At 48.8% G+C, this 14,883-nt stretch overlaps 1 protein-coding gene across 1 annotated transcript in view; it reads left to right on the forward strand.

The window, feature by feature from the left end:
- The first annotated feature begins 102 nt into the window (after positions 1-102).
- Positions 103-14,883, forward strand: part of ACBD6 (acyl-CoA binding domain containing 6) — a 128,783-nt gene continuing 114,002 nt past the window's right edge. The window contains exons 1-2 of the mRNA XM_026669234.2: positions 103-630; positions 5,411-5,475. Of these exons, the coding sequence (XP_026525019.1) occupies positions 355-630; positions 5,411-5,475 (341 nt within the window). The 5' untranslated portion in view covers positions 103-354. The remainder of the gene's footprint in view (positions 631-5,410; positions 5,476-14,883) is intronic.

Here is a 14,883-nt window from a genome sequence, read left to right on the forward strand (position 1 = left end):
CAGCGCCCCCAGAGGCAAGAGCGGCTGTTACGAAGAAGGTGTCTTGGGGGCGGGGTGTGTTTGTGTATATGAAACGCGGCACCAAGAGCATTTCCTCGGGCGTGATGATCTGTCATTTGCGTAGCTCTCTGGGTTTTCGTTTTTGTTTTTTTTCCCTTTCTTTTCTTTTCTCCCTCCCGCATGCGCGGGAGTTGGTCTCGGAGGGGAGGCATCCGCGTGGGATGCGAGGGGCGTGGCTTCGTCCCTCGGCGGGAGACGCGGTTGGCTGATGGGCGCGCGCTTCCTCGGAGGGGGCGGGACGGGAGGAGCGGGAGATGAGGCAGCGGGCTGGGGGCCGGCGGGAGGGAGGCCGCCATGGCATCGCTGTTCCCGGCTACGGGCGCAAGGCGAGCGGGCGGAGGGGACGACTGCAGCTCGGGAGAAGAGGAGAGGGCGGGCGCGGCCGTGGCCGTGATGGTGGTGGGAGGGCTGGGGGAGTCTCCAGGCCCCGGTTCCGATTCGGAGAGCTACTCGCCCTCCTCCCCGCTGAACCTGGCCGAGCAGTTCGAGAGGGCGGTGCAGCGCGTCCCGATGCTGGTGGCCGCGGCCGGCAAGGAGCAACTCCTCTACTTGTACGCGCGCTATAAGCAGGTGAGGCTGCCCCGCCGGGGTCCCGAGGCGGGAACGGGGGCCGCCTCTGGGCGCTTCTGGGGAAGGCTGCAAACGGGGGGGACGGGGACAGTCTTCCCCTCTTGAAACTGTTACCGAAAGGCAGACTGCTTCCGAAGGTGGAGGAGGTCCTATCTGACCCTCACCGGCTGGTGGAGGCGGGGTGCGTGTGTGTTATTGTGTGTGTGTGTGAGGTATTGTGAGGTCGGTCTCGCTTCGAGTGAGAGTCCCTGCAGTTCTTTTGCAAGGCTTTTCGGAAGGGATTGGCCGTTGCCTCCTTCCTAAGGGTCTCCTCAAGGTCATCCAGCTGATGGCTTCAGGTCCAACCAAAGTGAGCCTCACGATCTAGCTAGCTTGGTGCCTTCACCGCGCACAAAACTTGGTTTGTCGGTTCAAGGTGGGTGGAGAAATTCTCTCCGTGAACAGTCCCAGTTAGCAATTCTGGCTGTTATACTGCTTCCGTTCTTATGACACAAAAACCTGTTGCCACAACACGGGATTTTTCCATTTCTGTGTGTCAGATATGGGGAACCGGAGACTGTTTGCTGAATGTGGATTTCTGATTAATTGTGACTTACTCAATACCTGTACGGCTTTGCACAAGTTAAGCTGATTTATGATTCAATGAATTGAGCAAGCAAAACATAATACTCTAGGAACCAAGAGTTGGAGCAGGAGGAGGTAGGGAGCTGGATATGTCTCTGTTCTGCTTCAGCATACCTATTTAATAAAGTTAGAGGCAAAAGAGATTGTGGGTAGGGTCTTCTACTCCTCCCTAGAAACAAAAAATAGTAATACACATCAGATTTTCAGGATTTTTCTTGAACATAGCTAGAATACAGAACTTTTTGGAAGGGCAAAATCTCATGCATACAGTTGTGAATAGTGTTCTAATGGCTTTGACCAGGGATCCCCAAACTTGGCAACTTTAAGACTTGTGGACTTCAACTTCCAGAAATCTCCAGCCTCTGAAAGTTGAAGCATCCGCAAATCTTAAAGTTGCCAAGTTTGGGGACCTCTGCCTTTGACAGAGGTTCAGCAGCAGGCTGGGTTCTCTTAAAAGTCTCTGTTCCTTAATAGAAACACATTGCAGTACCTGCTTCAGCGAATAGTTTAGTAACCACATTGTGAAAACACCAAGAACATCTTGTTTGGCAACTGCATTGACAAACAAGGAGGTGCAACTGACTCATTCATTATTTATGATTGAAGTGTAGTTTGGCATCCCAAGGTTTGCGTACATCACTTGCTAAATGTTGCTTTAATTGGCTTCATTAATAACATGTCGAGCTATAAACTGTGGTTTATAAAAACACAGGGATTGATTTAGCACACCACATCACTTCAAATCACAAGCTCTTCTCAGTTTTGAACATATTGAACATGTGATATATACGTACACTTGAGGTATTGAAATTTGTTTAGAACCTATATAATTTAAAAACTTACTTTCTTGAAATCTGGATGGCATTGTATTTCATCTATTAGCAACACACAATCTGCTTTCCCTCTTCCCATGTTCTAAAGCAACTGGTAGCACTTAAAAGTTAATTCAGATTTTAGTCCTTCATTGAAAATTCTGCTTATTTATAATTCCATGTACAATTAATTGCTCAACTCTGTAAATCTTTAAAAGTTAAGACTACTGTTTTTCCCAGCACTTGGATCCGAATGAGTAGAGTTGGTGAATTAGATATATTTTAGCCTGGATGAACACATAATTGTTTTCGCTTGCCTGGTGGTATGTATTTATTTTTTTGTATACCATCCAGAATCTCATTGTTTGAGTTAGCCAGCCACCTAAATGTTTTAAATGAAAAAATAAATTCTCAGAGGCTAGAGAGGGCCAACACTTATACATATGTTTTCACCGTTCAAGACATTTTTCAGTATTTCATTTCCAGTTGTAAGTGCAAAAAGATTTCAGAAGACTGAAAACTGATACCGTACTGAATCTTGGATATACTATTTCATCGTAAGTAAATTATCAGTTAGTGTTGAAATTATGAAGTGCTGTTTATGTACACATTTCTTAATTTCAGAGGAGCATTTTAAATATGCATGCTTTGACCATATATCTTGCCTGTCAGGAGAGGAGTTAACAGAATAATAATTGGAAGGCATCTTCTAATCCAACCCTCTGCTCTAGCATTAGACCGTATACCATTCCGGACAAATAGCTGCCCAGTCTCTTCTTAAAAGCTTCCAGTGGTGGAGCACCCATAACTTCTGAAGGCAAGGTGTTCCACTGGTTGATTGCTCTTACCATTAGAAAATTTCTCCTTTGTTCGAGGTTGCTTCTCTCCTTGATTAATTTCCCTCCGTTCTTTCTTGTCTTGCCTTCTGGTGCTTAGGAAAACAGGTTGGCCCACTCTTCTTATAAAGTAAATATAAAGTATTTATATATCAAATATAAGGTCAGGTAAGAGATATTACTGAAACATCTTTGTGAAGTTTAAGGGATATAGACCAGACAACAAACTGAATCCGTGCCTCCTTTATATATTATATTTAATATGTTTTGTTTTGTGTTGTATGTCTTACTGTACTGCTACCTACCCAGGGTCTGTTAGGACTGAGGTGGGATATAAATATTGAAAAATAAATCACACTGACAAAAAAAATGGGTTGGGGACTGGGTGGAAGTTGTCAAATACAATTCTGTCCAGGAGTTGCCTCTTCAAGAGGGAAAATGCTACTACTCCTTTCCAAACAGACAGCATTACCCCACCTTTCAAAGATGCATTAATTATTTCCTGGAGACTGCTATTCCCACCCATCTAGTCACCTGAAAAATCCATAATGGATGTTTATTTAAGATCTAGTCCACAGGTGAGTAGCTTAAACTACAAAGAACTTTTAGTGTAGCTACTCAGGTCACTCAAAATAAATTATGATTTTATCATCACGGACTCTATCCCTTTGGCATAAAGCTCAGTCTGGGTACGAATAACTTTAGGAGATAGTTTCCTTCATATGAAGGAAACTCAAACTCCTACAGGTATTATATTCTACTCATCTTCTCAAAAAGAGTCTGGGGAACCCAAGCAGGGCGGCTGGGTTAGGTGTAATAAACATTGAGAAAAAATGTCATTCCCCCCCCATTTAGCTGTTTTATGTCACAAAATCTCGTGCCTAGTATTCAAGTATATGAGGATACTATTAATACTATTAAAGAAAAGTTTTAGAGGCAAGATTCAGCTTCTGCTCACGTGAAACTTCATCTTCAACTTGTAACAAGTAATCTGTGGTGATTCTAAGCCAGGGGTCCCCAGCTACTGGTCTATAGACTGGCATGAGGGCGGCACAAACAAGCAAAAGCCCCATCCACACAGGATGCAGGCAGCACTCCTGTCCCCCCCAATCCGTGGAAAAACTTTTCTCAATGGAACCGGTCCCTGGTGCCCAAAAGGTTGGGATTGCTGTTCTAAAGTATGTAGAATACTTACCTGTATTCAGATGTTGTGACTAGATCTCTCTTGTTACAGTGTGTAGTGGAAAAATTATAGAAAACCAAAACAATGGAAGAGTTCTAAATTGTTTGTTTATTAAGATAGGAAAAGAATACAGTGATCATTGGACTCCCAGCAAGCAAAGCTAAGAGCCCTGGATGGATCTTATAGAGGTTCCAAATTCCAAGAAGCATAGGCTAATTGGATTATTAGTTTACAACCATCTAAATAAGGAACTAGGACAGGGGCTCTTAAACCTTTTACTATCACACCTCTCTTTAATTGCACATACCTCTCCCCAAAAATCCAAACACCAAAATGAACACTTGCAAAAATACAGTGAAACTTTGCTTTTTTATTTTTATGTCTTTATTAAAAATACAGTTTGTTACTTGTCCATCGCCATATTACTCACTTGAAACTAGTATTTTAGGAATGGTGGATTTACAGTATCGTAACAATATATAACTAAAAAATTCTTCACACCTCCCTGAACTCTCTGTGCACCTCTCCAAGGGAGGTACATCTCATAGTTTGAGAAACCCTGAACCAGGGGATGACACAAATCGTAGGTGGGGTTGCCCTGTTGTCCAGAAGCAAGAAATCACCACGCTAACAAAGACATGGTCACCAAATAAATTGCTCTTCCTTGGTACTGTCACAATGTGACTGTTCTTATTATCTTCCCTTTGAGTTTATTAACTTCCCTTTGAGTAAATCAGCATAGCTTGAGGACATCTAGTCTAAGTATCAAAGCTTCCTTAAAATACCGAGAGGATGTTAAATAATAAAATATATTGGTCTTGTCTGATGTGTAAGGTGTATAAGGCAGTTTGACCTTGTTTGAACATGAGGTAAGAAGAACGTTGTGTTGCAAATTAAGCAATTCTACATGGCGTTGCCAACTATCCTATCGCAGCATTCTGAGTTTCAACTCATTTGGTGTGCACTTTTAGATTCAACCAGTTTTGTTATATAATACTTAACAGTTTAGAATTCTTGTGCATCTTTTGTGCATAGATTCATTAAAGGAACTTTGGTATTCACAGGCAGGATCTTGCTGAGTAGAAAAAAATGGGGAGAAGCTTTGTTTTCACTGTCCTTATGCCCAGTTCTGAATTTTCAGACATCTGATCAGGGCTGTGATTCACTTTATGGGTTTGATTTATTTTTTAAGCAATTCTTATGTTTTTGGGGCAAAAGAAAAGCCTTACTTTTGTTGTTAGATAGGTCATGTCAAGTACCATAACAATATTGTTTTAATGTTCAGCATGTACTCTAATGTTATCCCCATATTGTTTTTCCTTTAGGTCAAATGTGGTCGCTGTAACATTCCCAAACCTGGATTTTTTGATTTTGAAGGCAAGCAGAAATGGTATGTGAAATTAGCTAATGATTTCTCAATACTTTTGAGTTTTTCCTCCAGTTCCTAAAATTTCCTTCACCTAGCAAATATCCCACTCTATGCTAGTCACAGAAATGTGATGTTTTCTCTATCCATATTAATAGATGGCAAGAAGAATATATTGATTCACATCCCTGTAGTGGCAAACGATAATAGCAAAAGCACTTCGACTTATATACTGCTTCACAGTGCTTTACAATCCTCTCTAAGTCATTTACCAAGTCAGCATATTGTCCCCAACAATTTTCTTCATTTACTGACCTTAGAACAGGAGTGCAAAACTTTTTGGCTTGGGGACGCATTGACTTTTAAAATTTGACAGACGGGCCGGGTCAGCACAAGATTTTTGGGAATCGCCCCCCACCCTTTCTCCCCCTCTTCTCCTCCTTCTCCTCCCCTCGGGAGGCCCCTGAGTCAGGAGTTGCTGCCGCCGGCGCGGCTCAGCGCAGCTCCAATCCCGCGTTGCCTCGGGAAGGAAAGGCAAAAGGAAGAGCCGCGGCGGTGCTTTGCAATGGCAGCAGCGGCACCGGAGTCTCAGGCTCAGCGGCTCCTGGTTTTGCCTTTTCCTTCCCAAGGCAACGCGGGACTGGAGCCACACGGAGCTGCGCCGGCGGTAGCAACTCCTGACAGCCCCAGCCAGACGCCTGAGCAGAGCCCGGGCGGAACTGCCTGTTGCTGCTGCCGGAGCACCGCCGGTCGCCTCCTCCAAGCAGCCTGCCCGCCCGCCGGGCTTCCCCTCCGCCGTGCGGCTCGAGCCAGGCGCGAGCGCCTGCGAGTTAAAGGAAGCCGAAAGTTGCTGGGAAGTTGCTTGGGTTTCCGGGCTTCCAGGCTTAAACTTTGCACAGGCAAAATTTGCAGGCGGGAGCGTCTTCCCCCAAGGAGCGGGAAGGGTTCCGCCCGGTGGGTGGGTGGGCTGCTTGGAGGAGGCGACCCGGTGGTGCTCCGGGTTTCCCCTCTGCCGCGTGGCTCGGGGCCAGGCGCGAGCAGCCCACGAGGAAAAAGGAAGCCGCAAGTTGCTGGGAAGTTGCTCGGGTGCTGGGAGCAGGCTTTTAAAGTGTCACCCGAGCAGGACCGCTGAGCCGGGAAACGGGGCACCAAGGCAGGGCAAGGCTCCACCAGCAGCGGCCTAGCTTTAGGTGGCTCCAAGCAGCCCGCCCGCGCGCCGGCGGAACCCTTCCCGCTTCTCGTCCGGAAGACACTCCGCCTGCAAACTTTGCCTTTGCAAAGTTTAAGCCTGGAAGCCCCGAAAACAAAGGGGATCGGGGGGACTCACCTTCGAAGAGGTCGCACTCGAAGGTGATTTCGAACTCCCAGCTGAGGCCTTTGCAAAGTTCTTCTTTTCTTTCCTACCCGAGAGCGCTCCGCACTGTTTTGCAGCTTTGGGGGCCACGCGGCGCAGGGCAATACACCACGCCCAGCGATTTTTTTCAGGGGCGGGCCGGATTGGACAGGGCAACGGGCGGATGTGGCCAGCGGGCCGTGCTTTGCCCACCCCTGCCTTAGAAGGATAGAAGTCTAAGTCAACTTTGTTCCTAGTCAGAATCGAACTCCTGGCCTGTGGACAGAGTTAGCCTGCGATACTGCATTCTACTGCATTCTAATCACTGTGGCACCACAGCTCGGTAATAAATAAACAAATAATAACAAACAGCAATAACAAATGGACGAGAGAAATTAGTCCTCAAAAGTAATGGCAAGATACATGAAATGTGCCAACCTTTCTCCATAGAGCTGCTGTGAGCATCCAGAGTGGGAGTTGCTCCAGTCTTCACTCTTACAGGCTGAGCTATAATTGAGGAACACTCCACCTCCTCCACGTGACTCCACCGTAGCGTTCCCCAGTTTTAGCTCAGCCTCGCAGTTTGTAGCAGTTTTCTCCTTGGCCGATTTAGGATTCTGTATCTATATATATCAGGTTTGATCTTTCCTTTATTTCCTTGGTCCCTGCGCATTTGGCTGGTCTTGGAATAGCGGAGGGGGCGTTTTTTTCGCCCCTCAGGGGGAGATTGGGGTTTTAGAGCCTTTCACCCCCCACCCCCCCACTCTGGTGCCTGCCGTTTTTAAGCCGTTCTGCCTTAGCAGCGGCTCGTGTTTGCGCGCTTAATAGCACTCCGTTGTGCCTTCCCCCCACGAACGCAATAGAGAGAGGGCGAGCTCTCTTCTCTTCGGCCCCTCGTTCTGCCTGCATTTCGGCAGTTTTTGTTGTTGTTGAGGGGCTTTCCTTCTTCTCTGAGCCTCGCGCTGGTTCCGGCGGCCATTTTGGGCGCGCCTCATGGCCGGCCGCCATTTTGTTTAGCCTTACAGTTTGCTGCGACGATTCGGGAGGCCTATAACAGGACCGGCAGGCCTGTTTGGAGTTTCATTTTTGAAGGGGTATTGTGGCTCTGTGCCCTGTTGCCCCGTTAATTTATCTGTTGGTTTGTTCCGCAGCCCACTCAGAGGCGAAGGAGAGGCACCTACTTTCCATTTTGCTTGGGAGGCTGCCTCAGGAGGCCTAATTTTTCCTGTTTTTTCCTATTTTTTCCTGTTTTTTTCCCCATTTTCCTATTTTTCCTTTTTCTGCCTTTTGTTGTTATCTGGCCTCAGCGTTCATTCAGTCTATTGGCTTTTGGATATTCCTTTTTATTACTCTGCAGTTCAGTTAGGCCCCCTTTTTAGCCTTATGTTAATATAAATAATAATAATATAATAATAATAAAATAAAATAAAATAAAATAAATTTCAATTAGTCATATATATTACGATACAACCAAAAAATAATAATAATTTTTTTACCAAAAGGGGGACGCGGCCCAACGATAGGATATCCGGCCCACATTATAGGCCGTACTCCTAGGCGTGCCAACCGCCTCTGTATATAATATTGCTCTGTACAGACTCTTTATTATGGCAGAAGACAATCCTAGGGGACCTTCTTTGAAGGCTAAGTCAAAGACGCACCATTTGCGTGAACGGACCAAGGATTCATCCAAAGCCTCTCAAAAGGATGCCTTAAGGCGCCACAAGGCTTTGGAGAGGGAGTTTGACAAACGCTCTAGGGACTCTCAGTCTGTAACACCAGCCCCCCCCACCCCCTCTACCTCTACTCAACCTCTTCCTTTGCCAGAACAACCTTCTCTTTCCAGGCGCAGTTCACCCGCCCGGAGCCTCCAAGCCACTCGACCTGAAGCGACATTCACACCGACCGCTGCAGGCTTACGCCCAGAGGGCTCATCCACAGACATCATCCCACACAGTGTTAGAGAATGGATGCAACTGGCCATCCGCCAAGGGATTGCGGAAGGTATCCAACAGTTGTCCAGACCAGGTTCTCAAACAAGGGCACCTGAAGTCGAATCCGTCTCCGGAAGATCCCTCCCCAGACCGGAACCTCATCATGGTCAGGTATCTTTCCAAAGGGAGCTCCCCTACCCAGAAGAGGAGGAGGAGGTGGGCTTTGAACCCTTCAGGGACGAGGAAGGGTCAGATAGGGGGTCTCTTCACTACTCTGAACCCCTTTCCGAAGTAGAACCAATGGAAGAAGAGATGTCAGAGGACGAGGGCATATCTCCCGACCAACCCGCTTTGGTAGGCCTGTTCAAGCCTCATATGTTCAAGTCTTTGCTATTTAAGGCGAAGAATATTTCGGGTCTGGTTTCTCAGCCACATTCTGAACCCCCTCCAGCATCCTCTGGGGACCCAGAGGATTCTATTTTCAAGCAGCCAGTCGGTCACAAATTTTCTCCTACTTAGTAGCGAGGTAGTTGGCCTCATCAGGGCCCCCTCCCGCTCCTTCCAGCCAAGACAAGAGGTTTTTTAACCTCGATACGGAATTCGCTGCCATGCTAGACACGCCCGAGGTGGATGACCCCATAGTGCGCCTCGCATCATCCTCTAATCCTACTGATGCTCTCGAAGCGCTGAAGCCAGAGGATAAGCGGGCCGAGATGGCGCTACGACGGGCGCACCAATCTGATGCCTGGGCCATTCAATCTGCCACGGCGGCATCCTTTTTCACCAGATCTTCTATCAGATGGCTTCGACAGTTGAAACAGCATGTCCCCCCATCTAACACCAGGGCCCATCAGGACATTGCCAAGTTAACGGCCGCAGCGGAATTTGCGGCCGACGCCACTTTTCATTCTGTGAAATTTTCCTCTCGGGCTATCTCCTCGCACGTGACAGCCCGGCGCCTGCTTTGGCTTAAACATTGGCAGGCCGACATTAAAAATAAAGCTAAATTGGCCTCCGCCCCCATCTCGGGAGGCAAATTATTTGGTCCGGCCCTGGAACCATTGTTGATGGAGAGTCGGAATAAAAAGAAATTCCTCCCATCTCTTTTTCGTAGGCAAGAGTCCAGATCGTCCCAGCCCTTTCGAAGGGGCTCCTTTCGGGCCTCCTTTCAAACACCCTTCACCCCCAGATTTCAGAGGTCCCCGCCATTTCGGCTGGTCTATCAGGACCGGGGCGACTCCAGGGACAGGAACAGGAGGGGGGCCAGCTACAGGAGACCCTTCTGGGGAGCAGGGAGTAAGGCGCCTCGGCGCCCCAGATAGGTCTTCAGTCGCTTATTCCAGGGGTCCTCAACCACCGGGCCGCGGACCGGTACCGGGCCGCAAAGAAAAAAAAATAAAAAAAATGGCGGCTTTCTTCGCCTTCGGTGAATGCTGCTGGGATCGGGGATCAAGGACACAAATGAGAGAAGGGGAGGGAGGAAGCAACCAAAGCCTGTCCTGCTCTCTGGCTCAGCAGCTTCGATTTCCTCCCGCCTCGTTCCTCTCTCAGTCGCTCTCTCGCTGCTCCACCAGCCCAGAAGAAACTGCTTCAAAGAAGCCGGGGGTGGCTTTTCCTGTCGCCGCAGTGCCTCCGAAGCGCCTGTTTACCCCCCCGCCTGCCCGCGCCTCAATTCAGTGCTCCATTCTGCCTGCCTGCCTGTTTGGTTGTTTGGGAGCAGCTTCGCTCGAATAATAACTATTCGCCTCTTTTTATCAGCCGAAGCTGCTCCGAAACGAAGAGGCAGGCAGGCAGGCAGAACGGAGCACTGTGGATTGAACGCGCAGGCGGGCGGGCGGGGTGGGGGTAAACAGGCGCCTTGGAGGAGCTGCGGCGACAGGAAAAGCCACCCCGGCTTCTTTGAAGCAGTTTTTCCTGGAGCAGCGAGAGAGCGACAGAGAGGAACGAGGCAGACACCTGAGGGAGGGAGGGAGACACCTGAGGGATGGGGCTGAGGGAGGCAGGGCCGGCGCTCCCTGAACTTGGTGGTTTGCTGGCAGACGTTTTATTACCCGACTAGGTAACAACATCAGATGTTACCTAGTCAGGTAATGAAATGTCTGCAAGCAAACCACCAAACTCGATTCTCTCCCCCCATCGTTGAAAAAGTGTTTGTGCTTGAAACTGGTCCCTGGTACAAAAAAGGTTGGGAACCACTGGCTTATCCCATTGGCGGTCGCCTTAAATACTTTGCCGACCAATGGGCATCATCCACTTCTGATTCATGGGTTAGGGACACCGTCAAATTTGGCCTCTCCCTTCAGTTCTGTTCTCCCCCTCCAGATCATTTCATGGCTTCTCCCCTTTCCAGAGACCGTTCCAAACGTACTCTCATAGAAGCCGCTATCAAACACCTCTTTGATATCAGGGCTATACAGCCCGTGCCACCCTCACAGCGAGGACAAGGGTTCTACTCCCACCTCTTTCTAGTTCCTAAACATTCCGGAGGTTGGAGGCCCATTCTAGACTTAAAGAGGCTCAACCGTTTCATTGTCCGTCATAAACTCAAAATGCATACACTTCAGTCCATCTTGCAGGGCACCAGGAAAGGAGACTGGCTCACTTCCATTGACCTTTCAGAGGCATACCTTCACATTCCCATTCATCCTTCATTTTTTAGATACCTGAGATTTTGCTACAATGGCCAGCATTTTCAGTACGTGGCCCTTCCCTTTGGTCTAGCCTCGGCTCCAAGGACCTTTACTAAGGTGCTGGCAGCTCTGACGGCTCACCTCAGACATTTCCCCATCCGCATTCACTGCTATCTGGATGATATCCTCATCCTCTCCCCCACCCAGCGCCAATCCGAGAAGGACACAAAGGTCACCCTCTCGGTGCTTAAGGCCCATGGTCTGCTCGTTAACTGGGAAAAGAGTCAGCTTACCCCCTCCACCCGAATAGCTCATTTAGGGGCAGTGATTGACTCAGTTGAAGGGAAGGTTTTCCTCTCCTCCGAAAGGTTTGGCAGCATCCAGAAATCGATCAAGGTTATTAGACAGGCAAGGAAAGCCTCTTTACTGGATTTATCTAAATTACTTGGCAAATTGATTTCATGCATATCCATTGTTCACTGGGCTCGGCTACACTCCAGATCTCTGTAGTTGTTCCTGCTACCTTATCAACGTTCCGTAAGGAGCAATTCAAGAACCGTGGTGAAGGTTCCTCCAAAGGTCCTCACCTCCCTCCTCTGGTGGACCAGACCCGCTACCAACAAAGGACATCTTTTCAAGGAGCCCCAAAGGGTCACTCTCACAACAGATGCCAGCCTATCCGGATGGGGGGCCCACACTCAGTCACTGTCAGCGCAGGGAACTTGGTCAGCAACCGAGCAGCGCTGCAGCATCAACTGGCTGGAGCTCCACGCAGTATACCTGGCCTTACGCGCCTTCCTCCCTCAGGTGCGAAGGCGCCATGTTCTGGTCCTGACGGACAACACTACGACCAAGGCTCACATCAACCGTCAAGGGGCACTCATTCCATCCGCCTCACGAAGGAGGCCGAGCGGCTCTGTCGTTGGGCAGAGGCCAACCTCTTATCTATCAGGGCAGAGCACATCTCGGGGGTCTCGAACGTCCAGGCAGACTGGTTGAGCAGGGCCACTTTAGACCAGTCGGAATGGCGCCTGCACCCCTCCCTGTTCAAGGAGGCCTCAGCGATATTTGGTCTGCCACTGGTGGACCTATTTGCGTCACCGCACAACGCCCAAACACCGAGATTCTTCTCTTGATACCCCACCAAGGGGGCAGAGAACCACGATGCCCTACGTTGCCCCTGGCCCTTAGGGCTCCTATACGCATTTCCCCCCCTTCCGTTGATTCCCAAGGTGATCCAAAAGTTGATCCTCGAGAGGGCGGAAGTCTCCTGGTGGCTCCATATTGGCCCAGGAGACCGTGGTTTGCGGATCTTCGCAACCTGTCAGTGGCCCCTCCTTGGAGGATTCTGCCAGACAAGGTCTCGCTGTCCCAGGGGCCTCTTCAGCACCCAGATCCGCAGTGGCTTCAGTTAGCCATTTGGAGGTTGAGCAGGAGCGTCTAAGAAACGAAGGCCTGTCCATGCAGGTCATCAATACCATTCTGGCAGAGAGATGGCCTTCGACCACTCGCATTTATAATGCAACCTGGAACCTTTTTTGTAAATGGTGCCACAAGTCGCTTATCAATCCGCTCTCCCCATCAATTGCACAAATTCTGGCCTTCCTACAAGATGGGCTGGACAGGGGTCTCTCCCCCAACACCTTGAGAAGGCAAGTGGCGGCCTTATCAACCGTTGTCTCTGGTAGCTCCTCTGACTCGCTTTCACACCACCCTCACATTCGGTCATTCCTTAGAGGTGCCACCAATTTGCACCCGCCAGTAGTTCACAGATACCCGACTTGGGATCTTAATAGGGTTCTTACGGCGTTGACTAAACCTCCCTTTGAGCCCCTCAGGGAGGCGCCACTTCAGTTCCTCACGTTCAAAGTGGTGTTTCTGGTAGCAATCACGTCTGCTCGGCGGATATCTGAAATAGCAGCTTTATCCGTTAGAAAGGATCTATGTGTTTTCCACACTGATCGAGTGGTTCTGCGACCAGACCCGTCATTCCTGCCTAAGATCAACTCGGCCTTTCACAGATCACAGGAATTGGTTCTTCCTAACTTTTACCCCAGACCTTCTCGAGAAAGGGAAAGGCAGTGGCATTCGCTCGATGTCTGGCGGGCACTTCGTATTTACATCCATCGCACTCATTCTATCAGGAAGTCAGAGTCATTGTTCCTGTCATTTGAACCAAAGACGATGGGCTGCAAAGTATCCCCGTCTACTGTTGGCCGTTGGATCAGAGCTACCATATCCAAGGCCTATTTATCCCAGTCCCTTCCTGTTCCTAAAGGGATAACCGCTCACTCTACAAGGAGTGCAGCTACCTCGGCAGCCTGGGCTACTCAGGCCTCGATTCATGATATCTGTCGAGCGGCCACCTGGGCGTCCCCATCTCCCTTTATACGCCACTATAAGATCGATGTTTATGCTTCAGCAGAAGCGTCCTTTGGCAGACGAGTCCTTCAACAAGTGGCGAGAGAACCAGAGGAGATTCCGGACCAGACGGAGTCCCTCCCGTAGGACAGGCCATGCTTTGGTATGTCCCACTCTGGATGCTCTCAGCAGCTCTATGGAGAATGGGCGTTGGTACCTACCTGACACGCCCTTTCTCGTCGAGCTGCGTAGAGCATCCAGCCCCACCCTAATTAGTCCGTCTGGTGGGGGAATCCTGTTTCGGCCAATGAATCAAATAGTTTATAGTTGACAAATGTATAATAGTTAGGATGAGAGGATTGTTGTTGTTGTCTTCTCGTCTTCGTAAAACTGGGGAACGCTACGGTGGAGTCACGTGGAGGAGGTGGAGCGTTCCTCAATTATAGCTCAGCCTGTAAGAGTGAAGACTGGAGCACCTCCCACTCTGGATGCTCTACGCAGCTCGACGAGAAAGGGCGTGTCAGGTAGGTACCAACGCCCATTCCCCCAATCTGCTAATTCTTTCAAAAAAAGGATAGCATCCTTGAAGAGAGAGGCTGATGTCATGTTTGCTCTGATTGTTTCTCAGAGAAGGAGATGTTAGGGAGGAGAATGAGAACCAGGTTGCATGTTTTGAGTGAAGACTTGGGTCACATAGTGGTCCTGTGATATCTTCAAATTTTGCAGCACTAGCACCAGAACATTCACAGTGATCTACAGTGACTCTAAGTTTTAAGTGTCACTGTTGTCAGTTGGAGAAACAGAAGGTTGAAGGGTTGGGGACCTGCAGATCATAGGGTTGGGCTTTCTCTTTGGGAACCAAAAAACCACAGTGACAGCTAGCTGAGCTCAGACAGGTCTGGCTTCTGGGAGCATTATAAGGCAGTGTCAGAGACTGAGGCAGTTAATAAAAACATTTTTTTGGCCTTTTGCAAACTAAATATAACACAAACATCACAACCTATCCCAAGGTTAACATTCCTTTTCATAAGAGGTGTTTCAGAGTCTGTCAACAGGCTATTCCAGCCATTTGGAATAACTAGTGCACTGGCCAACAGTGCCCAGACAAAATACTGGAAATACAAAGATTCATTAGCAAAACAAGACAAAACTGGGTAATAACATGCAAAGACAG

The sequence above is a fragment of the Notechis scutatus genome, chromosome 3, assembly GCF_049901735.1.
Source record: "Notechis scutatus isolate UNSWTSFEM ecotype Mainland chromosome 3, rNotScu1.2, whole genome shotgun sequence".
NCBI classification, from domain to species: Eukaryota; Metazoa; Chordata; class Lepidosauria; order Squamata; family Elapidae; genus Notechis; species Notechis scutatus.